The 24,697-nt window shown below is 40.8% G+C and overlaps 4 protein-coding genes and 3 non-coding genes across 7 annotated transcripts; all 7 read right to left on the reverse strand.

Annotated features, from left to right (window-relative positions):
• Window positions 1-652: 652 nt before the first annotated feature.
• acadm (acyl-CoA dehydrogenase medium chain) lies at window positions 653-6,512 on the reverse strand. Its single transcript, XM_041054615.1, has 12 exons — window positions 6,378-6,512; window positions 5,537-5,648; window positions 4,756-4,853; window positions 4,439-4,508; window positions 4,062-4,162; window positions 3,851-3,931; window positions 3,232-3,362; window positions 2,884-2,992; window positions 2,531-2,671; window positions 2,159-2,254; window positions 1,786-2,034; window positions 653-1,695 (listed from the first exon to the last, which is right to left on the reverse strand). Exons 1-12 carry the CDS (start codon window positions 6,390-6,392, stop codon window positions 1,624-1,626), a joined length of 1,275 nt encoding a protein of 424 aa, XP_040910549.1. The 5' UTR covers window positions 6,393-6,512; the 3' UTR covers window positions 653-1,623.
• Window positions 6,513-7,533: 1,021 nt separating this feature from the next.
• Window positions 7,534-11,032, reverse strand: LOC121192765 (40S ribosomal protein S8). Its single transcript, XM_041054643.1, has 6 exons — window positions 10,982-11,032; window positions 9,865-9,971; window positions 9,475-9,574; window positions 9,050-9,225; window positions 8,253-8,382; window positions 7,534-7,685 (listed from the first exon to the last, which is right to left on the reverse strand). Exons 1-6 carry the CDS (start codon window positions 10,983-10,985, stop codon window positions 7,576-7,578), a joined length of 627 nt encoding a protein of 208 aa, XP_040910577.1. The 5' UTR covers window positions 10,986-11,032; the 3' UTR covers window positions 7,534-7,575.
• Window positions 8,524-8,592, reverse strand: LOC121193840. Its single transcript, XR_005895325.1, has one exon. It is a non-coding gene; the product is annotated as a small nucleolar RNA SNORD38 (small nucleolar RNA).
• On the reverse strand, window positions 9,337-9,405 carry LOC121193839. Its single transcript, XR_005895324.1, has one exon. It is a non-coding gene; the product is annotated as a small nucleolar RNA SNORD38 (small nucleolar RNA).
• Window positions 9,706-9,813, reverse strand: LOC121193841. The gene has a single exon (XR_005895326.1). It is a non-coding gene; the product is annotated as a small nucleolar RNA SNORD46 (small nucleolar RNA).
• Window positions 11,033-11,862: 830 nt separating the features above from the next.
• On the reverse strand, window positions 11,863-19,341 carry hectd3 (HECT domain containing 3). Its single transcript, XM_041054589.1, has 20 exons — window positions 19,246-19,341; window positions 18,417-18,862; window positions 17,292-17,545; window positions 17,059-17,194; window positions 16,550-16,671; window positions 16,280-16,393; window positions 15,846-15,928; window positions 15,567-15,732; window positions 15,292-15,373; window positions 14,924-15,106; window positions 14,766-14,818; window positions 14,484-14,652; window positions 14,282-14,395; window positions 14,099-14,188; window positions 13,568-13,774; window positions 13,319-13,448; window positions 12,725-12,799; window positions 12,430-12,511; window positions 12,228-12,299; window positions 11,863-12,091 (listed from the first exon to the last, which is right to left on the reverse strand). The coding sequence occupies exons 2-20, from the start codon at window positions 18,768-18,770 to the stop codon at window positions 12,007-12,009; spliced, it is 2,571 nt and encodes an 856-aa protein (XP_040910523.1). The 5' UTR covers window positions 18,771-18,862; window positions 19,246-19,341; the 3' UTR covers window positions 11,863-12,006.
• Window positions 19,342-19,864: 523 nt separating this feature from the next.
• Window positions 19,865-22,598, reverse strand: best4 (bestrophin 4). Its single transcript, XM_041056245.1, has 9 exons — window positions 22,447-22,598; window positions 22,245-22,345; window positions 21,922-22,155; window positions 21,393-21,547; window positions 21,157-21,234; window positions 20,647-20,799; window positions 20,474-20,554; window positions 20,223-20,377; window positions 19,865-20,138 (listed from the first exon to the last, which is right to left on the reverse strand). Exons 1-9 carry the CDS (start codon window positions 22,596-22,598, stop codon window positions 19,865-19,867), a joined length of 1,383 nt encoding a protein of 460 aa, XP_040912179.1.
• Between the last annotated feature and the right edge of the window lie 2,099 nt (window positions 22,599-24,697).

The raw sequence follows: 24,697 nt of genomic DNA on the forward strand, positions 1-24,697 counted from the left end.
TAATGTCCACAAAAACATCATAAAATGATGATCACTTCTAGATTGAACAGAATAATTTAATAAATGGATGATGCACAGACTGAAAATCTTCAAATGAATTCATCATTATTATAGATATTCTCAAAAAGTGATGCTACAGTTCACCTGAAGCACAGTCTACATCAGAGGTGTCCAAACTGTTCCACAAAGGGCCGTGTGGCTGCAGGTTTTTGTTCCAACCAAGCAGCAGCACACCAGACTTGACTCATTTAATCAACTGATCTCAGTCTTCAGACAGTTGACTGGTCAAACCATGTGCTCTTCATTGGTTGGAACAAAAACCTGCAGCCACACGGCCCTTTGTGGAACAGTTTGGACACCACTGGTCTACATTTTGCATCCATACGTTCTACATCTACAGAGACTCTCCATGGTTAAGTGTGAAGCTGATTCCTCTCTGTATTTAATAGTGGGTGGCACTGTAATGCAGAACTGCAGCTGATGAGGATTAATTGCTAAATAAGGCAGAAAACCATTTTCAGACAACATGCAGGTTTACAGTTGTTAATTCATCAGACACACATTCTTATGTCTCTTATGTCTTGTACAGATCAAGATTAAGTTTGTTTTACTCGTTTTTCTAGAAATGTGCATTGAATCTGCAAAGTCTGAGTAATTAGTTATTTTGTAAGTTTAATTTTTTTTTTTTTTTTTTTTTGAATGGGCGAAGAATGTCAAGAACAGCCAAACACTACAAGTATGTCGAGAGGCAGAATAAGGCATGAAGTGGACCTAATCACCATCATCTTTGACTTTACATGCTTTTATTGCCAGTCAGATTGGAGACTAAGACCGAAATCAACAACTAAGTGCTGCAACACACAGTGTAAGGCTGAAAGTCAGGCTGAACTTGTGCCTCCTCCCCAAAATGAGACAATCTCACCTCCCAAGAAAAAAAAAAAAAAAAAAAAAAAAAAACAACAAATGGCGTGTGTTCGGGCTGCCCTTGTCAACTTATAAAGTCAAATATGTCCAAGTTTACCATCAGTAACTTGTCCTCAAAAAGACAACAAACTTTAATACCAGATATGAACTTTACACTTTAATAAATGATGGACAACTGGCAAATAGGTTACCGAGCTAACGCTAAATAAATACAGCATTTATTTTGTAATGCACTGGGATTTAGCACCATATCCAGGCTGCTATCAGAAGCAGTGGCGTTTGTGCCTGACTGGCATTATTTACAACCTGCAGAGGATTTTTAAATGGTCTATTTCATGTGATATATTTACAAGTGGGAGATGATCACCTGAATGCCTGGTAATACCTGGTAAACAAGGTAAACAGGACATGGTCATGTCATATTTTGTGACTTAATGAGTTGACAAGGTTCACCTGATAGCTCCATTAAACAATTAACTGAATGAATCATGGCATTATTTCAAAGGGAGTGTAGACTGAAGTCTGCCAACTCGGGATCTGGATCAGTCTGAAGAAGCAAGGCAGGATGAAACAGCATTAAGGCAAAACAACATTTTGCACTCTCTCCTGAGTTTAAGTGGCCGGATCTATTTTCATGAATATGTATAGAAAAGTTACAACAAACTACATCTGAACGAGGATAAGTCAGGTGTGAAGAGTTCATTTCTTGAATCTTCCCAGGTGTTCTCGGGCAATGATGATTCTTTGGATTTGAGCTGTTCCCTCGTAGATCTAAAAAAGGAAATGAAAATGTAAGAAATTTAAATTGCGCCAAACAATATCTCTTCTAGCAGTGATTAGGTGCACAAAAGAATCACCCACCTGGTAGATCTTGGCGTCTCTCATCAGCTTCTCTACTGGGTATTCGCTGTTGAACCCGTTGCCTCCAAATACCTGAACAGCGTCAGTGGCCACCTGATTGGCGATGTCTCCAGCAAAGGCCTTGGCAATGGAGGCATAGTAGGTGTTTCTGCGGCCCTGGTCCACTTCCCAGGCTGACCGCTGGTACGCCATCCTGGCCAGCTCCACCTTCATCGCCATCTCGGCCAGAAGGAACGACACGGCCTGGTGCTGTGAAAAGGAAGGAGAAAGACGGGCCTGTTGATCCTGTACTCATCTTTGCATTTTCAACACTGTACACCTGAGTTGTCACCTAACAATCAGATATCATAACACAAGGTCTATGTGAACAAACCTCAGCGATAACTTTGCCAAAGGTCTTCCTCTCCAGTGCATAATTGGTAGCTTCATCAAGTGCTCTCTGTGCCAGGCCTGTTGCTCCTGCTGCCACCTGCATTGCATTAATTCAATTAGTAAACATAAAAAACACAAATCTTCAGTGACAAATATAATTACACAAAGGGATTTCATTTAGATTTAGTTACAATGCTCTTTAATCTGATGTTGTGTAGGCAGTGCAAAAAGCAGTGAGGTAGGTAAAGGTGAATGGCCAGGTGAACACCCAGGGTGTTATGTTCAATCCCTAAAAGTCCTATAAATAAGGCCATTTATGACTGATTGACCCTATGACATCTATGTGTGGGTACCACAGGTGTTAAAGTCTTACTGGTGGCCTAGTGTTGTCAAATGCACCCATGGCAATTTTGAATCCAGCTCCCTCTTCAATCAGGACGTTCTCCTTCGGTATCCTCACATCCTCAAAGGTGATGCCTCTGGTATCAGAGCACCTCTGGCCCATGTTCATCTCCTACAATCACAAAACAAACACAAGGCCATGTTTACCTCAGGCTGTGCATGTCACAGTGTCAAATTACTGGATGAAGTACATTATGGGACCCTCCAGTACGGATTGCATATGTTTCCCAATGTCGAATAATAATTTATACAAGCCTTATCTATTTAATGTGCGTCATAGGGACACACAGACCATGTGTTAGAGAGGAAAAAGCTGCATCGTACCTTCCTTCCAATTTGAATTCCTGGAGTGTCAGCCTCCACAATGAAGCCAGTAAAAGCCTTGCTAGCTGGACATTTGGGGTCTGAGTTAGTGCGTGCCAGGAGGAAGTACCTAGGAATATGAAAGATGCAAAAATGGTCAAATAACTTTCACAATAACAAACATGTTTTTGTATTCATCACCTTTAAAGGACATAAGCATATGCAACTGAGTGTTAAAGTCTGGGCAACCCTGGACTAATTACATATTTTCCTGATCTTTGAAGTGAAAAGAAGTAAATCCAAAAATCAGACATTAAAAACAAGCATTTCTTCAAATGTTCAACAACACCAATATTAGTGAGTACATACCAGTTAGCTTTCCCACCGTTTGTGATCCACATCTTCTGCCCGTTGACAACATACTCATCACCCACCTTCACAGCTCGGGTCTTGATGTTGGCCACATCAGAGCCCGCCCCGGGCTCTGTGACACAGTACGCCTGCCGAAAACAAACCACACAGGAGTTAACAGTGTCTGATCTGATGGACGACAGAGCAGTTAGGACACAGCAGGAAAGTAGTACTATAATGTTAAATAATGTTAGGACTTAGGTATCTCCCATCACAAGAAGCCATTTGCTTCTGTTAATTCTAGAGAGAATGTGAAAAATAAAGTTACATGAAGTGAGATACTCTCAGGGGCCAGATTCACCATTATTTTAGTACCATGTTAAGTATTTGGTAGGAAATTCATTGCAGCCCTACTATTTAACATGTCATGATGCACTTTACATGACACCATGCACAGACAAAACTTTAAAAGTAAATAAATGATCAGGATGAGGAAGCTGGGATGAGGTGCTAGGGATAGATTCAAGTAAAGTACAAATATTTTAGAATTTGTAATTAAGACTACAAACATGGGACATTACTGGATACAGAAGAGTACTTTCAAATATATAATAATCTTCTAAAGTTAATCACTTACACACATAAAAGGCTCTTCCGTCATTCTTCCCAGGTATTTCTTCTTCTGTGCATCATTCCCAGCAATAATAACAGGCATTTGCTGTGTGGGAGAAACAGAATTTAATTACCTGACTACAGTATGTTGCTCCTTGGTGTTTGAATAAACCAGCTCTTTAAAAACATGTTAGGTGCTAGAGAATAACTAGCAACCCTATTAAACAACAACTTACTCCCAGAGAGTTTGCTTCTATAGCAGTCTGTACTCCCGTGCAGCCGTAAGCCAGCTCTTCTGTGATGAGGCAGCTATCAAAGATTGACAAGCCCATTCCACCTAGATACAAAAAAAAGAAAAGACAAATCCACCAACTTGCCTGAAATAAACCATCTCCACTGACATAAGAACAAAATTAAAACACTTAAACTGCTATTTCACAAAGCCAATTCAATACATATTAATTATGTGTGGCTACTGTTAGGGCTTTATCTACAGACTAAACTAGTACAAGACAAGGTGCATCAGAAGAGTGGGGGAAGGCAGCATAATGTGCAAAAATTAAAAATATGACAGGTAATTTTGTACTAGTCAAAGATCATGAAAATAACATACCATATTCGTGTGGAATGTGGCTGTTCATCAGACCAAGCTCCCATGCTTTTTTGATGATGGGGAAAGGATACTGCAACATGACACAACATTTATGAGTTGTATTATTCACACTTATTAAAAATAAATAAATTGTGAGGTCAAATGTGACCAAAGACAAGACTTATATGTAAATTGTGGAAATACTTGTGCTAGGGCAGCAACTAACAATCACATTCAATCATATTCTTTGTAACGTTAATGACAGTGAACTCTCGAATCAAGCTGTTTTTAATCTTACATATACGCTCAGTGCACTTTAATCCTTAGGCCATACTCACTTCACCACTCCTGTCATAAGTAGGTGCAGCAGGGATGATCTCTTCACGTGCAAACCTCCTCGCCAGCTCCTGGAACTCCTTCTGCTGATCAGTCAGCTCTGTGGGCAGGAAGAAGATCCGTGATAAGCAGCTTCAACACACACTTAAAAGAATACGCACATTTTCTTTCAACAGTTTAAAATAATTCTTGCATGCCCATATGGATACTCAAAGATTCACTGGTTGTAATCATTCCTTCGCTCCACACTAGGTGTGTAGGCTCCCTCCCTACGGCAATTTCAATGATGGGAGACAAAAACTAGTCATTGTTCTGTGCTAAAATGCATTGTGAAGCACTGCTTAAGACCTTGGGTCTTTATCAATCGTACATATATAAATGCAGATTAGGCAATATATTAAAATGATGCTGCTGGCAAAATTCTTTTCTTTTTAATTATTACAATCATCACAAAGGTGTCAATTTTTTTATTTTCTATATTAATTAATATTTCACAGTGTAGACTGTACTGTCTTATCCAGTGGCGGTTCTACATTGAATTACTCCCTGGGCGAGACCCCCTCCAAGCGCCCTAACCCGCCCCCATGTGATGCCGCCCCGGGCGGCTGCCCGGTTCACCCGTGGCAAAAACCGCCACTAATCATATCTCACACAGCCTACTGTAACTTCTCATGGACCGATAACCTCATCATTAGGTCAAAATGGAATACACACTTGCGTCCAGCATACCATGAATGAACCTATCCTTTACAACTGTGTGAAATTTCTACGAATGCTACTCACCAAAAGAGAAGCCGAGGGATGATGAGTGGCCACTGGAAGACGCTTTAGCGCTGGCTGCAGTAGCACTGGAGCTCTGCAGCCGGATCCCAGACCGCACGGTGGCTCTGAGCACCTGTGTGCGCATGTGTTGAGGTGGAAATCAGCAACACATACCTCCACCTCCACACTTTGTTTTTAGTAACAAGTTAGTAAATAGTTACGTTTAGTTAGTTAGTTAGTCCCAGTTTGTGCATCTCATGTATTACCATTACATTTGGGTCACGCAGGTTTTAACGCATTTCTCAAGCAGCAACTGTATTTCCTCTGCAGTAATGAGGAAATGGCATACCCTATGTCCTTGCTCTTTTAGCGCAAGACACGCAGGGAAAATACGCAATTTGTTGCATGAAAATATAGAAATACTGTTTTAAAAAATACTTGTTTAGACAAATATAACAACCTTTTATAGATTTGATTTGGTATAAATTAAGCAAAGACAAACGCGCAGTGACACTTTTTCATGGCTTTTAAGATTAAAAAAACAAAAAAACAAAAAAAACAAAAACACTGTACCTAGACTTGTCAAAACTGGAATAGAAAATACACGAGGCTGAACACTGAGTTAAGCGTTAGAGTGTGATATAAATAGTAGAAACATTATGACTTGGAGCCTTTGTTTTTGTGTGTGTTAAATAACGGTTGCAGCTTTTAGCTAGCTAACGTTAGCTTGTGACGTTGCTGTATATTTTTCCCTATAAAAATGAAAGTGCAGATCAGGAGGACAACGAGCTGCGGCGAGCAATCTCTCGTTAACTAAATCTTGCTGGTGAATTACGGCTAATATAAAAAAAAAAAAACCTACCTTGTTGAACAGCATTGTTCTGACACACGTCCTTCCAGCAGCACAAACCTGACGACTACCTTTGACCCACTTCCAAATGAAGGCCGTCTCAGGCAATCACAGCAGCGGGATTTGGTCACGTGGCACATCTCCGCGTACGTAAAATGACTTTTGCTCCAGTTAAGTTACCTAACCATAACCATAACCCCTACTACTGCGTTTTACAACCAAACAGCACACCTGTATTCAGTACTACTGCAGATCCTCACATTTAACAGGCTGGAAACAACACGTTTGGTGTTTTTACTTGAAAAATAATTATTAATTGATCGTAAAAAAAAAAAAAAGTTGCCAATTAATTTACTACCCGCTGTACTGGTAACGCCCACATAAAACACTAATACTCACGGTGCCATTTATTGCTTATAAATCAAAATATACGCATATTTCATCCGAGGGGGAAGAAGTACTCAGATCTTATACTGAATAAAACATCAGTTCCACTGTGTAAATGAAATCCTGCATTATTTACTTAAGAACAACAACGAAAGGATAATAGACAAAATGTACTTAAAAGAGTCAAATAGACCGATTATCGGCCTGGCAAAACCCCGCCCATCGCTGCTTGCAGCTTTAATTTAGTTTAGCACTTTAGTCCTGAACTAACTACAAAAGTTTAGACATGGATTACACATTTGGTAGGTAAACTGTTAATCTGTAACGTAACTACTAAGTACAGCAGTCATGTATATGTAGTGGAGTATAAAGTACCAAATCCTCCTTGAAATTCAGGGAATTTCAGGCGCAAAGCAGCATAAATTGAAAGTATCTAACTGTACTTCTGTACAATACTTTAATGTATTCAGTTACTTTCAAGATTCAAAGGGTTTATTGTCATCTGCACAGTGCAAAGTAGCTATTCACACTAGACAATGATCTTTTTTTTGCCACTCTCCCTCCACTGAACATCACAAGATTCCTCACCAACTAGCTTTCCCAGTTCCAGACTATCCATATTAACTCTGTATGTAGAGTTTGATAAAAGGTCAACAGGAGATTCATTTGCTTTATTCAATCTGTAATTAAAATGTTAATTATTATATTTATCTTTTGTTCTCAGCCTCAAAGTAGCCACCAATCAACAGAGAAAATGAGTAAAGCAGTGACAGACACTTGGTGTGGTGGGAGGAATTTATTGACGTATCAAACAGCTGTACATCTATTTGCCTTTCTTGGCCTTGATCTTCCTCAGGTAGAACTCGAGCTCCTTGCCTTCCAGGATGTAACCATCGGCCCTGCCGCACTGGCCGGGTCTGGAGGCGATGCAAGCTGCAGGAGGGAAGACAGAGACATGGTCAGTAATGAAGGTGGATAAACTGCCTCAGGCCAGCAACAGTCCTGTAGTTAAGTCTCTTACACTAGTTAATTTAGCTGGACTTCATGTCCACATCCATAAATAAGTATGTATTTCCCATGACAAGAGGAACACTGCATTTAAACTGGTCTCAAAAAAGTGGATTATTTCTGAGATACTGAGGTATTCCGACTTCTTATAAACCCAAAAGATGAGACAAATGCAGCCAAAACCTTGTCTTACGCCTTAACACAAATTGGCATCTTAAATCTTGACATTTGAAGCCTATGTTACCTATTTTCTACTGTTTACACCTGTATTTCTGTATTGTGCCTTCCCATAATAGAGCACATTGAGTTTATGTGTAATGAAATGCACTATATAAATAAAATAACCATTGCCATCTGACTTCAAGTTTTCAATCACATGTAAAGGATGTAGATGTAGACTAAAGCAGGTGGCATGTGATCCCCTGGGGAGACTGGGCAGCTTTCAGCTAACAGCCATCCAGGAGAGTAGGCCACCACAAATGATGGACTTACCAAGCAGTTTTCCCTGCTGGAACTGCTCCTCCAAGAGGGTGCTGATCTTGGCCGTCTTTTTACGCTCATCGTATTTCTTCTGGGTCCTCTTTGACCTCTTCTTGTTCAGGACCTCTTCCTCCTCAGGAGTCTACAGCAGCAGAGGAAACAAAGCTTATTAGAGGGACATCAAACATTTGTGAGCCACTTTCACTGTTAAGCAGGTAGCTTGCATTGGGGCTTTGAAATGTATAACTCATAACTAATATGTCACTGGTCAAGGCAACAGGTCTTTCTCAGAGTCTTTGCTATCACCACTTTCATTCAGTAGCAGAACTGGACAAAGTTATCTTCATGGAAAGACATGTAGCACATAAGTTGCCATGAAAAAAAAAAAACATTTTCATTACCTCGTGATCTTGGTTGCAAAATTATGTTTCTTATAAAATAAAATAAAAAGTAAATACATTCATACCTAAAACAGACCACTTCAATACATAACCCAGACAGTACATTTCCACACAGACTACTTTTAAAAAATATATAAAATTCAATCTGATAAAGTCAGACTGATTTGATATACCATTCACCAAAAGTTTTAACCTCTAGTATTAAAAGGAGGAAATGCCACCTTTGTGCAGATGGGACAAGTCTAAAAGTTATGCTATCTGCTTAACAGTGGCCCGATTTCCACTTATGACGTATCCTAGTTTAATTTTAGAATTTTAATCCACTGACCGCTTTCAAAGCAATAATACAATACTGCAAAAACAAAAGCTATGCAACAATGATGTAAGACCAGCATTTTCCTCACTTACCAGCTTGGCTCCCTTCTTGCGTCCCAGAGGAGTGGCGTAGTGAGCCTCATACCACTGCCTGAAGGGAAGGCTGTCGACGAGGACTATGCAGTTCTTCACCAGGGTCTTGGTTCTGACCAGCTCGTTGTTGGAGGCATTGTAGACCACATCGATGATCCTGGTCTTCCTTGTGCAGCCTGAGGACACAAAATCAAGCGTTGTTAGCAAAAGTAGACTTCTCATTTCTTTGGTCAACTAAGAAGTTTTGACAAACCTTTAAAAATGCATAACAATGTGCGAAACCAGTCTTTCTCAGAGTCTTTGTTATCACCACTTTCATTCAGTAGCAGAACTGGACAAAGTTATCGTCATGGAAAGATACGTGCAACATCAAAGAGACCTCAAATAGTCTCATACAATCAAAGATGCAATGAAGATTAACTTACACTCAGAGCCCCATGAGTAGTTTCCACCATCCAACCTCAGAGCACGGTACTTCTTGTTTCCACCACGGACCCTCACTGTGTGGATGCGGCGAGGTCCAATCTATAGAAACAGTGTTGTATTAGTGTTATGATACAACTAATATGATAATGACTCAGATTATTTATACATAAAGTCTGCCTTCTGAAGGTTCATGGAAAAATAAACATACCAGTACCATGAACGGGTATTGAAGCGTGTCAGTGTAACTATGACAAGTCCTAACATTGGTAAGTCCAAAGCTTTGAACCAAAACGGTCCAAAAAAGACCCACCTAAGGTCATGTTTTCATCACCCACGCTACATAACATTAAACTCAAGCTTGTGCTGGTAAACCCCTGGTTCTCACTCACCTTTGTGTTTGCAGGTGGGCGCCCAAGCTCATACTTCCTCTTCTTGTGGTAGGGCTTGCGTTTACCACCGGTCTTGCGGCGTTTATGCCAGTTGTCCCTTGAGATACCTGAATGAATGAAGAAAGCAACAACCAGGAGTTAATCACTATACAACTCAGAGGACAACACCACAAAATGATTTTCTCTGCTTGAGTAATCAGTTCTCCAAGGTAGAGGTTGTCCGCAATTTTAATTTGGATTCCGCATGAAGTGTTTCATCATGTTACTCAAGCAATTGTTAACCATGTGAAGTACATTTTCAAATGATAGACCATGTCATTTAAAGTACATAATACTACTGTCTCCGAGACTGATGTCCGACTAAACTAAGAACACATGATTTAGAGCTGCCACGTTTAGTCAGACAAAACAATCAGTGAATTTGGAGCAATTCATCATCAAATTTCTTTGAGCTCAGTTGCTCAAATGTGCCCCACATTTTTCACAATCTCTTGATATTACTGATCAAACCACTCATCAATTAAGCAAGAAAATACTTGGTTTCAAATCTTTATCATACTAATGCATTTAGGCAGCAGCATGCTACCGAAGTGCCTAAACCACACCGTTAACTTTTTTTAGAGCCATATCTTAAAGATAAATTATGTTAACTGCAGACAACTACCCTGTTTTCACAGCGTTTCAGTGCAACAGCATGACATGATTGCGACCAGCCTACTCGCTAATGCTAACACAAGCTCTCCTTTAGCCCGATGCTCTTAAAACTGCAAGTACAAGCACAGAGTCTCTTCTTAAACCACGGACACGTTAAACAGACAACGTTGAATCCTAGTAAAATGCCCCAAAGCTCATAAACTGCAACCTCAGCTCGTCTTCAACCACGCTTCATCATCTGCTGCTAACTACACGGCCAATTCGAGCAGCCATCTTGCATCTGACATCCACAAGAAATTACTTCAATAAAATAAGATAAACTGACTGCAGACAACAAAGATAAAGCTACATCTGTTAAAAGAACATTTATCTAAAATATATCCAACCATTCTCGGATTATTCCTTCGCTAAAACATCAGATGGACAAGGATTCTCTCTCTGACCCGAGCGTGAAAACACGTACCCATTCTCAGGCGCCGGCTAGAAAGAGGAACCGCGAAGGATCATGGGCAGGTTTGAAGCCACGTGTTCTCGCGAGATTATAAGACACAGCTAACGAGACTTTCTTGAAACAATGTGATTTTGTTAGTTGGTTCATACAATTATTTTTACACACAAATTACGTCTATAATAATATATCTTGCTTAATTGATTCACATTCTATAACTTTAGGGAAAAAATCCAGACTTCATGTTTTACTGGATAAATATAATTTAACATTGACACCAACATTGAGGCCTAAATTTGTCTTATTGTATTTATTTCTGTTTTTTAATGTCTAAAAATTAATAACACATTGCTGTAAAGGTCCTCATCTTTAGTTACATTTTCTTTAAATAATATAAATGAATACATTCATGATACAATTTAATTAGTTTACACCTTTATATTTTATTAAACTATTCTTATATTCATACATATATATTTAATATACATCTACATTACTTTCTTCTGTAAGACTCTGCTGTTTGAATCACTTTTGAATTTTCTTGTCAGATTCCACTCAGTATTTTGTGTTACCAAAAACCATTTTTGTGTGTGAAACATCGTATTTGATTGAAAGTGAGTATTTGTTCATTTGGTACAAATAATGCGCATTGTTCATTTGGTACAAATAATGCGCAAAATCAGTTATTATCTGTAAGCTGTATTTGCTGCTTCATGTTTTATTTGTATAACATTAATCATAAAGAAACTTTCCCAAAAGCCAAACATTTTCTTATAGGTTCCCATTTATGTTGACAAGCCTGTCATGACTTGTGAAAACAAATTTGAACACATCCATTCATTAAATGTTTCCTTTAAGAAACACAAGAAGTCATTAAGTGAAACTCCAACACCATCTCCATGTTTCCATATAGTTCTTTATTATATACAGAAAGGATTAATTGGCAGTTGTGTAGATATGGTGATAAACTTGGCAAGCCTTCTCCATTCATCAGTGATCTGTAAAGTGCCCAGAGTTTGTTCAGTGAAGCAGCAGGGAGATCACTCCTCCCAGGGGCTCATGTCTGTATCGATGGCCACACAGTTGTATGCAGCATAACGCAGCTTCTCCTCACAAACCTTTGCACTGCATGAGAGAACCAGCATGATCAATGTGCAATGTGGACATGCATACAGTACATTGTAAACAGTTGTATATTTAATGTACACATCAATATGTTGGAACAGATTCTGCATTTACAAAACACAGAACATTAGTATACCTTGGATAGTTGGGTAAATAAAGAGTGCTGGAACACGTGGAGGACTGTGGAAGAGCATCTGTCGTCTCAGAGCTAAATCAGGAAACAGAGGACATCTTAAATTAGAGAATATAAAAGCATCATGTTTCATTGTAAGTTTTCTAAATTAGCTGTTTTGCTATCAACAGAAAACAGTAATTTTTAGGGATGCACTTGAACTCACCCTTGTTTGTCAGGAAAGACATAGATAGGAGCGGGAAGACGACTTCTACCAGTTACAAACCTCAGAAACCTGCTGCGATCCTCTGAAAACAAAATTCAAAACCACTGTCAGTCACTCACCATAAATGTCGATTCATAGGTATCATCTCATCAGTAATGCACAGGGCTGTGCTTTATATTCTCAGTGCAATAAATACACCAAAACACAAGGCAGACTTCAAACTACATAGTTACTATGACATGTTGCAAAAGTTATTCACAACTGTAATATGTTGCCAAATTAACAGTGAACTGACCATTGGTAAAGTTTGACAGCGCTTCCCACAAGTACTGCACCCTAACGTCACTTTGCTCCAGGTCTTCATATCGTGCTGGTGAGGAGACAGAAACAACACTGATGAATTACAACGAATCAGAGTCCTGATTACAGTTTACAACAGAAGCTCTAGAATCGGTGCCTACTGGGCTTTTCCCTCACTTGCAGATTAAAAGCTTCTTAAAGGATAATTCTGGTTTATAACAACTCGGGTCTTATTAATATTACATTTGGTTTAACCTCCAAATTAAGTGGTTTAGACAATCTGACCAAATTTTAGCCTTGTTAATCCACCAAGTGGATGTTTGATATATAATATTCCAAAGGACAAAGAAAAACTTTGGCCTGCTGGTAACACAAGAGGAAAAGTCAGAAGATGAGCAAAGTCATCAGGACTTATCATCTGGCTTCAGTAAATAATTCATGGCAATTCATCCAACAGTTGCTGGTTTATTTCAGTTTAGACCGAGGTGATGGACTGACACTGACATGCCTAAAGCCCTGCCTCTTGCATGGCTAGAATATGGCTCTTCGGTCAGAGGGGCTTAGATAAAACTCCGGGCTGGACACTCACTGAGTCGTTTCAAGGCTTCCACAGTGATCTCCGGGTCTCCACACACTTTCTTTTCCACTTCCTGCCAGGTGAGCAGGTCCAGCACCGCCTGAGGCACCACCTTCAGCAGCCCCGCCTGCATGGCTGCAATCTGCAACACACAGGTTATCATCAGGCACATACACACACTTCAGGGGTTTACCAGCTAATATAATAAAAGCACCTGCTACAGGAGAAAGTCTGAGCACATTCAAAGCACCGAGGTCTGACCTGCTTCTTGCTCTCCTCCAGCCGAGCTTTCTGCACCAGGCGGACGAACTCGCTGCGGTCCTCGTAGCGAACTGCCACATTACTGCCGCCGGGGATGAGCTCCACCATTTGGCCGTCGCTCAGCAGGGTGGTGTACACCAGCTCTTCCCCAAACCTGAACTCAAACGTCTCCTGGTCCATGTTCTCCATGGCCTCCAGCAGGTTTACCTGAACACACAACCAAAATTTCCTTGAGACAGTGAATCAGTGTAAAGAGAATGAGATTGTTCTGAATATTCTTGAAAGGTTGATATGCTGTAACGACCATGTTTCAAATAAACCATTCAATTCAGATATGATGAGATTTATTGATCAAAGTAAAACTGGGTCAGGGCAGCTGATTAGGGCCTCGGTAGGAATAATAAGAATATACAAAAGCCAAATACTGACAGTGCAGCCATTCAGAGGCATGTAAATGATATGTAATCTAGTCTGAGACAGATTTGCATTGCATGACTGACGAGCAAATGTAAATGATCTGAATGTCCTCACCAGAACAGAGTCTACAGCAGGGAAATCTTTACTCCAGCTGACGGCTTCCCCAGTCAGCTGTTTCCACACCAGCCCGGGCAGAGCCAAGACCTGCAGGATTGGACACGGAAGAAGTCACCTATTCATTCTTACTTTATAACAATACAAACAATGTACAGTAGGTGGAGACTGAGCATCACTCACCAAGAAGTCTTTTCCCCTGAGAGCAGCTCCCATGAGCTGACCGATCCACTCGTACTTGTGGAACTCTTTACAGGACGGGTTGGGGACGTAGTAATCTCTGGCCTCTAAGGCGCCCTGAGAGAGCAGCAAAGGACAGTTTGAGAAAGATGCCTCATCCTGTCCGGAATCTGGCCATGTGCAGACAGTGACCGTGAGCGTTTACCTGGTTGGATGTACGGGAGAAGAATGGCAGAGGCATGGGACACTCGGCTGAGCTCGGGCAAAGCTCCTCAGACATGTCTGCCAGACTGTCCCGAAATCCACCTCCCTGGTCAATGATTCCCTCTGCAATGAACTTACACTCCCACCACTGATCATAGCGAGCGGGCCACCTGGTGAACCAAAAAGAAAGACTGTAGATTTAGCTTTTGAGGCTCATCAGTGACAACCATATTCAGGAAAGAATAATCTGAAACCGAAGATAAAGAAGTAAAAAAAGGCACACCTATAATCCAAGGTCTTCTCAAATTTGTCAGATGGCTTGAGCCCTTCATACACCTGTAAGGAGAAAAAACAAAAATTCAGTCACACTGGTGTTCAAATGAAAAACAAAACAATGAAATTATTTATTATTTATTTATTAGTAAAATGACATAACATTACCTGACTGAACACAGCGTTCTTACAGCTCAGGTCCAGAGACGGGTTGTCTCTGTGCTCCATGGCCAGACGTCTGTTGATGTAGAGTCGGGGCATGAAGTTGGGCTTACTGGTCTCAGAGTCCTTTAGGCACTGAGTGATGAGGGCTGAGCGACGCTTTGACAGCAGCAGGAACTGCTTTATGCTCTAGAAGGCACCAGAGAACATGCGAGTGAGGTTTCATTTTGGAAGCTTATAAAAGGACAGCTCCTTTAACAACTTCAAAGATGCACGTATATCAATATATCAGTGTATATCAATATTACCTCCATTTAACATCTGGGATGGGTGTTGGCTTAAGAAAACACCTTTAGTGTTTTAAAATGACTCACTTTGATCTGGTTGAAGGTACCCAGGCTGTAGTCCCAGGCCGGCACCAAGTGTGGGAGTACACTGTCCAGGAGGCAGATGAACCTGCAGAGAGTGAGACAGAACAAATTAATCACCACAAACTTGCTGCTTAATGCTTATAATCAATCAATAGAGCATAGTATCTGATTTGTATTTCTGAGATTTCCAAACCTTCCATAAAAATAAGGACTTATATTTAGCTCATGATATTTTTCTGACTATATGAACCTTGGCAGTATGATGACTGTTGACCTACCTCTGGATGACTAATGCTCTGCGGTACAGGACGTCAGGCAGGGTGCCCTGCAGACGGGGGTAGCGCACCAGGTTAGAGGACTGGAAAACGTCAGCGTTCAGGCCCAGGTCCCTCTCACATGACGACTTGATCTTCAAGCCTCGGATCCGGACGTCTATTCCCTCATCTGTGAAAGCAAAAGAATGAGAAAACACTGTTTCAAATCCAAGATTTACTGAAGCGTCTGAAATTACAGGAAGCATCTGCTTAAATATATACAAATGTGATAGAAAGCTTTACCTCTACATTCCTCAATTCGGATTTCAATGACAGGCAGGTGGGATGTCATGTCCTCCAGCACACACACTTCTCCAATCAGGTTGCTAGAGGCAAAAAAAAAGAGCAGAGGCATTTGAAAACACTGTAGTATGACTGCATTTGTCAGCTTACTGAATGAACAGAATATATTAAACAGTATATCAGGCAGAGTTAAAATTTTATAATCATATTTTCCCAATTCATTTAATGCACCAAGTAATATCAAAGATGGTTAACTTTCATATGATTTCCCTAACTGCAGACAATGTACAGGTCATCTTCCACCTTAAACAGCTGCTTAAAATGTTAAATACTGACACAAAACATTGTCTGACAACAGCTTCAATACAAAACCAGTGGTATCTGTGAGACCTAAGGAAATGTTCTTGTTAATATTATTATTTAGAAAGGCTCACTCGTCTATGGTGACATCGCTCAGCTTCTTCAGGTTGTCTCCCTCTCCTCCATAAACTGTGACTCTCTTGGGCATGTAGTTGTCATCTGTTGAGTCCACGGTCAGTATCAGCTTACTAGAGAGCAAAGAGAAGCCCATTATATACAAGACAAATATGTTATCAACTAGATAAAAGGTTGAATGAAATTACTAACTCAAACTGGAAGCTCAGGGTTTGGATTACAATGAAAAACAGTAGACACACTAAAGTTGACTTTAATCTGCTACTTACTTGACCACAGTGCCTCTCTTCATGTGCAGGCGGATCCAGTGTTGTCCCTGCATGCCGTCACTCTCCCAGTAGGTTTCAGTGTCACCATCTGTCAGACAGCTTGCTCCTCCACTGGGATCCTCCTGTCAACAAACATCAGGGTAGTTTTATGTGTAAAACAGTGCATTAACACAATGTTCACATTTTTCTTTATAGGTTTTTACACAGCAACAAACTTCCCACTTGAAGAATAACAACTGTACATGCTATTTATACAGATATATATGTTATTTAATAACTTAAGAGAGCCAACAATAAATAAAATGCTTGATTGTTCGGCTTTAATACTCACTGACTTATTCTAAAAGCCTTGTCTTGAGTTGAAAATGTATATGTATACATATATGTATATATATGCATGAGCAAAAGAATCCTGTTTATTTTAAGGATTTACTGTCTAGACTGTTTTAGACTATTTCGTAGAGGAAAAACAAAGAAATACAAAACCCTGCAGCATGTATGTGACTCACTGAGCATGAAGAAACATCGATGCTGGTCACACACTGCTTCACACTCCCCAGGTTCTCGTCCTCTTTCCCTATGTGGTCATAGAAGTAGTGCACCAGGTCCTCGTCACATTCGTATGTCCAGGTGGGAGGGACATACCTTGAAGATTTGAGGGAAAAGCATCTTATTCTGACAACCTGCTGCTGTAGAAAAACATCCTGAAAGGGTCTTCACACTCTCACACAAACAGGCTCACCTTAGCTTCTGGACGGCGGCGTCATCACACTCAGCGATTTTGGGCTTGGCGCCGATGTAAAGTGCATTCTCAACATCCACCACCTGCTCCCACCTGTTGCAGGGTTTATGGTCGTAGCCGAGGAGCTGCTGCTGCCTGCTGACGATCTCTGGCGACTCCACCGGCACCAGCCTGTCGCCTCCCTCTGTGTGTTTACACACCAGGATCCAGCCTTCCTCCAACTCCTGACCTGGACGGTGCTCCTCCAGCTGCTCCTAATAACACAATAATTTGTGATAAAATCCTTTGCACAGTAAGAGGCACAAGTACGGCTGTACAGTGTGGAAAAGAAACAGCTACATGATGTTTACACTGATATTCAGACCCAAGACTCCATGGTTTTTAATAGCCGCACCTTTACATCAAGTGGAAATACTTTAGACGTCTTGTGCATCATTTTGCAAACATCTCCCCAAAACTCAGTACAACACATGAGGTCAAAATGAAGTTCTGTGGGTGTGAACAACATTCAGCTGCACAGAATGAGTTTGTCCTGACTAATTCACCTGTGAGTCAGTGGAGTTTACCAGAGTAATGATGACAGTTTCATTGATGCACGTCTACAGCTAAAAAGAAAATTCCATTACTGTTCAGGGATTTCTATGTCCATGTGAACGCTGGACTTTATATTTGCTTCGACAACAACATGCTGACAATTACAATGATATGACAGAGATAAGAACGCTGAACAGTGATTTATATGACCCACACCCAGTGGTACAAAAAGCAAAGACTGCTCTTAAAGCTGAATTTCAGAGGCTGCAGTTGTGGAATAGAACTGTCATCAAGGTCAAGGAGTAGCTGCCCACACATTTCACGTTTTTCTCATGCAACACAGATGTGGAGGTTTGCCTTTTATATCTCAACAGTTACATTAACATTTTTTGTGACGGTTGGATGTTTCCACAATCCGCACAACCTACACACCTTTACTTAAGCAAACATTTGCAGTGCAGGACTTTTACTTGTAATGGAGTGTTTTTACAGTGTGGGATTAGTACTTTTACCCAACGATCTGAATACTTCCACCATCAAGCCTAAACTGCCTAATGATGTGACTGTAACCAGCGAGAGAGTGTAGTTTACCTTATTGATTTTGACCCATAGGCCCTGGCTATTGCAGTATTCTTCCCCTGTTGTCCGGATACAAGTCCCTTTCTTTGGTTCAATGTTGTACTTGCATGCTCTCTTGCTATGAGGGATCTGATGTGGACCTTCAAAGACGGAGACGACGGTTTTTCCGACGGTAGAGCCTCCTGCTGATGCTCCGGAGGAGGCGGAGGAGGAGGAAGATGAATCCTTGCAGATCTTGTAGCACACCTCTCTGGGGACATAACAGAGACACTCCGGCATCGGCTCGCTCCTCCTGAAACTCTCAATGCACTTGTTCAGGAAGCGGATCCTGCCGAGCAGCAGGTGAGGGTTGTCGCCCAGGGACATGATAATGATGGGGTGGTCAGGGTGACAGTCAGCAGCTCAGCAGCAGCAAGAGGGGGAGGTCAGCTGACATAACACCACTGTCCTGGATGCTCCTGTCAAACAAACCAAAACAAAACCGAATATTCTTGAGAAACAGTGGCTTCAATAAACAGCAAACAAACGCCGTGAGTTAATCAGAGTTTTAGCTCTGCGTTCAGAGTCTAAAAAGGTCAAATCCTCCTTTATCAGCGACCAAAGTTCCCTGACACTGCGAGAAAAGTATCGGCTTCTTTTAAACGGTAAGAGTGAGAAAGCTAACGTTAGCACGGTGGCTAGGGGTTAGATAAATGACTGTATCCAGATGAGTTTGCGCCGGCTGCTATCAACAAAACCGGGTGGCTAAAGACATAAAAGGGTTGTCAGACGTTAAGAGGACAAAAACGATTTATTAGCTAAAGGACAGCGCGATGTCTAGAAACAGTAGATGTTAACATACCCTTACTGGCACTAAGTGCTTTTTATGAGAAATTCGTCCGTCGGTTTCGTAGTTTTTGCTGCTATCTGGCAACGCGGAAGACGCCGTTTGACCCATCCGAACTTCCGTCATTTTGCATTTCAAAATAAAAGTCTCCCATTTTATAAATTTGTTTCATTTTACGTCATTTGTTTTTGCACTTAACTACACCAAAATGTATCATTTCACAGTTTTGTGCACAGACGGGTCTTAACCGGTTTGAATTCGATGAATGATGAAAAAATAGCTTAATGTTTTGTTTTGTGCTCTTCAAAATGCAAGCAGACCACGTGGAAGTGGATTAAAGTAAAAGCACAGCCTACCTCCCACGTGCAGCATTGGCCTCACAGATTGCATGTCTCATGCAGGGGTGCAGTGGAAAGTACTACCAGTACCATTTTATGATATGACTCCACAATTACATAATAAAACCAAATGTTTTTATTTCACAAACAGATACATTTGAGTTTAATTTAAAAAAAATTAAAAATTAATACAATAACACACACACATGCACACACACACAAACACACACACACACACACTAATTGCAGCACAGGTACCAAGATGTATCTTGGAGCTATGAGTCAGATTATTTTCACTACTTATGTTCCACTGCAACTTTGATCAACATCTTTTCTTGTTCTTTGTGGTTGGTGGCACTGATGTTACCCTCAGGAGGAACATCAACATCTTCTTCATTTGGGTGTGATGAGGCATCTATCAGAGAAGGGAGGCTCCCACCACGTAGCATGCCTTTACCCCTCTGCAAAAGACTTTCAAGACCATCACCCAGAGAGCCTTTAAGCAGTAAATACTGTTTCTTTACAGGAGTGTCTGCAGGCTGGTGAATCTCAAGATCCTCAGCACTCATCCTGTAAATGGGAGATAAGTGGTTTTGATTTTTCTGGACTGTGCAGCAGCAGCAAAAGGCACTGAAATGTACAGTGAATATTCACCTCATATCAAAGGTGGAGCCTTTGAACGCTGGTTTGAGAGCCTCTGCTGCTGTCGACAGAGTGTAAGGGATGGAGAAATGTCTCTGCGTCCAGTGCTTGTCCTTCACAATTGGAGCCAGGTTCTGGTACATGTCGTCGACGGCCAACATTGACACCTACAGGAGAGAGAAACAGAAGTTAAATGAGGGCAGCTAACTCCCATTTTAAATGTTTACAGTGGTTGTATTGGAGATAAACCTAGAGGGGAAAACCTGAATGTTTCGGTCGATCAGCTGGTTGGTTTCAAAATCATCATCGTCCTCTCCAAATGGATTGATGATAAGCTCCCCCACCTACAGAAAGGACCCACAATGAAGCTGCTCTGTAATAACAAAATCCAAACAAAATCTGCTTCTACAAGTGAAACATGAATGTGCTGTGTCACCTTAAGCCAGCCAGTGTAGAAGAAGAACTGCAGCAGGGTGAAAACAGGGACGTACATGTCCATTTTGTGATCCTTGTATCCCTTCTCAGGGTTCAGGAATTGTCGGCCAATCACACAGAAGGCAAAAAATGAGTACACTGCAATAGTAACCACCTGCACAGATAAGCAGCAAGACAGAGATGACGTTAGTGTTGATGTAGTAATGCAGTAATGTAATGAATACTGGTCCCACAATATGAAAATACTCCATTGCTAGTAAACGTTCTGCATTGTTACATAGGTAAAAGGTATATATGTATACTCAGGGAAATATACATAAAGTGTTAAAAGTAAAAGAACTCAATGCATAAAATGACTCCTGTGGGTATTATACTGTAATATACTTTGTCTTCACACTTCACACTGGTTGATTACTAAAATTATTACTAATTATTATTATTATTATTAAAAGTACCTCAGAAAAAAAGTTTACTCTATATATACTAGTACTAGTACTAGTAAGTACAGTACCTGAGTGTAGACCAGAGGGATGCTTATCCAGTCATAGTGGAACAGGAGGCTGCACCTGGCTCTGTACTTATTAAGCTCCTGCAAACACAGTAGATAAGTTCAAACAGTTGAAACATATTGTCAAATGACATTTTGAGGCTGTATATTATTCAGGATTACTCTGTTTCTTATTTGCAATTTGTAAGATACAGAAAATGTTTGAGTGTATTGTTGTTTTGTTCAAATTAATCACTCACATCCATCAGAAGTCTCAAAGCTATGTCGTCCCTCACTCGACCCTCCTCTCTTGCTCTGGACGCCAGGTTTGAGAACCATGTCAGAGGCATCCAGTACTTGTTGAAATCAGAGTGCAGCGACTCAAACTTCTTCAGCTCATGTGTAGTCATAAACCCTGCACACAGATTAGACATTTTGATATCAGACGAGTTCAAATTTTGAATTACTCAGGAGTCTTCTCAGTGTGACATTGTTCGTTTGAGTGTGCGTTTGATTTTAATAGTTGCTGTTTGATCTGTTCACTAGAACTTCAGTATTGTCTCATATTATATGAACCTACATTTTACAAGCAAAACTATGTAGTTCAAAGTAACAAATAAAGCATTCAGGTGTTAGAGAAATACACAGCAGTAAAAACAGGAAAAAGTTTTTATTTGAGAAGGTGGAAAATATACTACAAAGTCTTCTAGCAAACACATTGAAGTCTCAGTGTTATAATAAGAAACAACAGTAAATGTGCTTAGTTTCTGGCTTCACTGTTGGACTCACCAGCCTCCACAATGTGCTCCAAAGTGGGAAAACGCTTGTGAACTCTTGTGCTTATGGAGCGGAGAATGAGAACTGAGGATAAGTTGGCGTATCTCATAAGTGTCCGTCGCAGCAGACGACCCCTTTCGTCTGCCCCGTGGACGTTTCCAGACACCACCATCATCAGGTCGTCGGGCAGCGGGAAGCTGGTGTACTGACCCCACCAACGATTAAAGGCCAGGGTCACATAGAAACCTGAGACAAAGAAAATATATAACTTAAGGTGACCTGCTGTGTCTTCTGATTTGGCTTGTTGACAACAGATCCAGCTCAGTCAGACTTACCCAATACAAATAAAACTGGGATAAAGCTGGTGTTGGTGAACTGATCACAGTAAAGGGCGATACGCTCAAACAGATCCTGCTGCTTTGGTGTGAGGAGGAACCTGTGAAGCAAAGAAAAGTTTTCCAGTGGAAGACACAGGCACTGAAAGGTGATCGTACTGAGGCAGATGGCAGAGCTGAAAGATGAAGTCAGTGTATTTACCTGTAAAACACACTGAAAAACAAATAAGCCCCACAAAACACCAGAAGCTCTTTGTAGAGCAGTCGGTAGATGCTCCCCTTCCACCTGAACAGGAGCTTGGAGAAGCCACCGAACCTTGCGTTGGCCACCTCAAGTGAGTAAGACACTGTCATGTTTGCGCTGTGTTGCAACAGCAGAAAATTCCTGCAAAACATCAACAAGAAATATTGAAATTTGTGATACATGAAGCATGATATGTACATTTTATAAGCCCCATCATCCATAAAAAAACAACTCTGAAGATGTGTCTTACCTGTGAAGGCAGGTGTTATCACCTGGTGCTGTGAATCCTGAATCCTGTCCTGGGAAGAAAAGTTCTTCCTCTGGGTTTCAATTTAAACCTCTCTGTTGTGTAGCCATAAATTAACATGTTAAATTTATTACCTGGGAACCAGATGCCTACACACCTACAGTTACTGAGTGCATGGAAACAACCTCTTAATAAAGTATGTGTGTTTTTTCCTCCACCTTTGAGTGATCAGTTGTCATTTCATTACTTTAGGGGTTAGCAAATATTTTCTATAATCTGTAAGGCTCTTAAAAAAAATCCCCACTGTTAATAGGTAGTGATTATTCTTCAGTGAGAATTCTTTGGAGTTGATAAAAGCGTCCGATAATAAATAATTGTTTGCTTTTTGTGAATGCAGGAATACATTTCTGTATAAAGACAGAATTTCTGACTGGGATGATTTTAGAAGCCATAAAAAAACAATTACAGCAGATTTTATAGACAGGACTTCATGTCCAAGACCAACATTTAACTTTATGAAGATCTCAACTGTGAAATCAAGGAATCAGAAACTTGGGGCCAGCCGATCTCACAGGCAGTGTTTTTAAACTGTTTACTAAAATGAAGAATAGTGGTCAGCAGGGTGATAAGTAGTTTGGACCTGTTATCTAAGTGAATATAATACCCTGCCATAGAAAATCAAACAAAGCACACACAGATTGATTGCACAGCAGAGGCTTTTCAGTGGTATTTACTGTTCTGGCCATCAGTGACTGTGATAACAGCAGTCCAAACATCTTTGCAGTGTGATGCAGGTAGACTGTCAGATGGGTCCTTCCCACCTGTCTCTCAGCCTTTGTCATTGGCTGCTGTGTTTGACTCACTTGTTTGTTTTTCACATCGTTACAGCCGTCCACTGTAAATCTGACTCTTCTTTTTCCCAGCAGTTTTATTTTCTAACTCTGTTTGCTCTCCCCTGACTGGATATTTATGAGGCCATCTATTCTCCATCACAGGCTGGACAAGTGATCACAGTGGACTTCCCTGTTCTCTGTCTGAATCTGTGTCACTCATTCAGCAGCAGTAGACTGATGAGCCTCAGCTTAACTTTTATTGCATTTATTACCAACAGATTTATGCATTTGCCACAATAAGGCATTTTTAATGTGTGTTTGCCTTATAAATGTTAGGTTTCCATTCCAGTCACTAGATGGCGCTCTGGTGATGTGCTGCCTGGCTCCCAGCCTCAGCCCTGAGGCTTCACTGTATTTATCTCATAAACAAAGACAGCCAAAGGCTTTTATTGACAGTATACAATAAAAAAAGAACATCTGACATATTTAATTCTGTGTTATAAGCACATTTACAACACTTTTAAAGTACATCAGCTGTTAGCACTGCAAACTTTGACTTTTTTTTTCTTGTTTTTCTTGGAGCCATGCTTTAATTCTGTTGTCTATACAGCACACAACACTTTTCTGTAATAAGTCTCCTCATTTCCATTTATAATTGCTCTTAAAAATAGTACAATACGTCAATGACACTATGTCACTAAAGCAATTTTCCACTTTTATGTCTGAGCCTCAGTCCTGTGTGTCAGACGAAAGGACAATGGTTGGTCTGTGATCTTGATCTAGATGAAATTCACTCCCAGATTAGCGTCCATGGATACTCCAACAACTGTGTCTGTCCAGTCATTTCCTGGCCTCAGGTACTGGATATACTGGTCGGGAGCTTAAACCTCTGAGAACTGGACAGCGAGAGCAGCTCTGTGCCGATCGCTTTAGTAACCCAATGCAGTAATTACAACTTCCCACGGTGAGTGAAATTAGAGCTCAAAGGAGAAGTAGGATTTCAGGTAGCTGGGGGCCGACCTGAGTCATTGTTGGGGTGGACAGACCTGAGGGGCCACGGAGAAAGATTGTATGAAAAGATCTGAAGCAGATGACTGATGACACAGTTTGGATTTTATTTCCTCTCTTC

This window comes from Toxotes jaculatrix, chromosome 14 (genome assembly GCF_017976425.1).
Source record: "Toxotes jaculatrix isolate fToxJac2 chromosome 14, fToxJac2.pri, whole genome shotgun sequence".
Classification (NCBI taxonomy): domain Eukaryota; kingdom Metazoa; phylum Chordata; class Actinopteri; family Toxotidae; genus Toxotes; species Toxotes jaculatrix.

Excerpts from the sequence above, each read along its gene's own strand:
- acadm (XM_041054615.1), bottom strand. Across the intron at positions 3,932-4,061 it reads TAGAAGCAAACTCTCTGGGA|CAAATGCCTGTTATTATTGC; the intron begins GTAAGTTGTTGT and ends TCTCCCACACAG. Across the intron at positions 1,696-1,785 it reads GAGACGCCAAGATCTACCAG|ATCTACGAGGGAACAGCTCA; the intron begins GTGGGTGATTCT and ends TTCCTTTTTTAG.
- LOC121192765 (XM_041054643.1), bottom strand. Across the intron at positions 9,575-9,864 it reads GCCCACCTGCAAACACAAAG|ATTGGACCTCGCCGCATCCA; the intron begins GTGAGTGAGAAC and ends CTGTTTCTATAG. Across the intron at positions 8,383-9,049 it reads GCAAGAAGGGAGCCAAGCTG|ACTCCTGAGGAGGAAGAGGT; the intron begins GTAAGTGAGGAA and ends CTGCTGCTGTAG.
- hectd3 (XM_041054589.1), bottom strand. The coding sequence starts at position 18,770 with ATGTCCCTGGGCGACAACCCTCACCTGCTGCTCGGCAGGATCCGCTTC. Across the intron at positions 16,672-17,058 it reads TCGATGTTTCTTCATGCTCA|GAGGATCCCAGTGGAGGAGC; the intron begins GTGAGTCACATA and ends GTTTGTTGACAG. Across the intron at positions 14,396-14,483 it reads TCTCCCGTACATCCAACCAG|GGCGCCTTAGAGGCCAGAGA; the intron begins GTAAACGCTCAC and ends CTGCTCTCTCAG.
- best4 (XM_041056245.1), bottom strand. The coding sequence starts at position 22,598 with ATGACAGTGTCTTACTCACTTGAGGTGGCCAACGCAAGGTTCGGTGGC. Across the intron at positions 22,156-22,244 it reads CCCAGTTTTATTTGTATTGG|GTTTCTATGTGACCCTGGCC; the intron begins GTAAGTCTGACT and ends TCTTTGTCTCAG. Across the intron at positions 20,139-20,222 it reads GGCTCCACCTTTGATATGAG|GATGAGTGCTGAGGATCTTG; the intron begins GTGAATATTCAC and ends TCCCATTTACAG.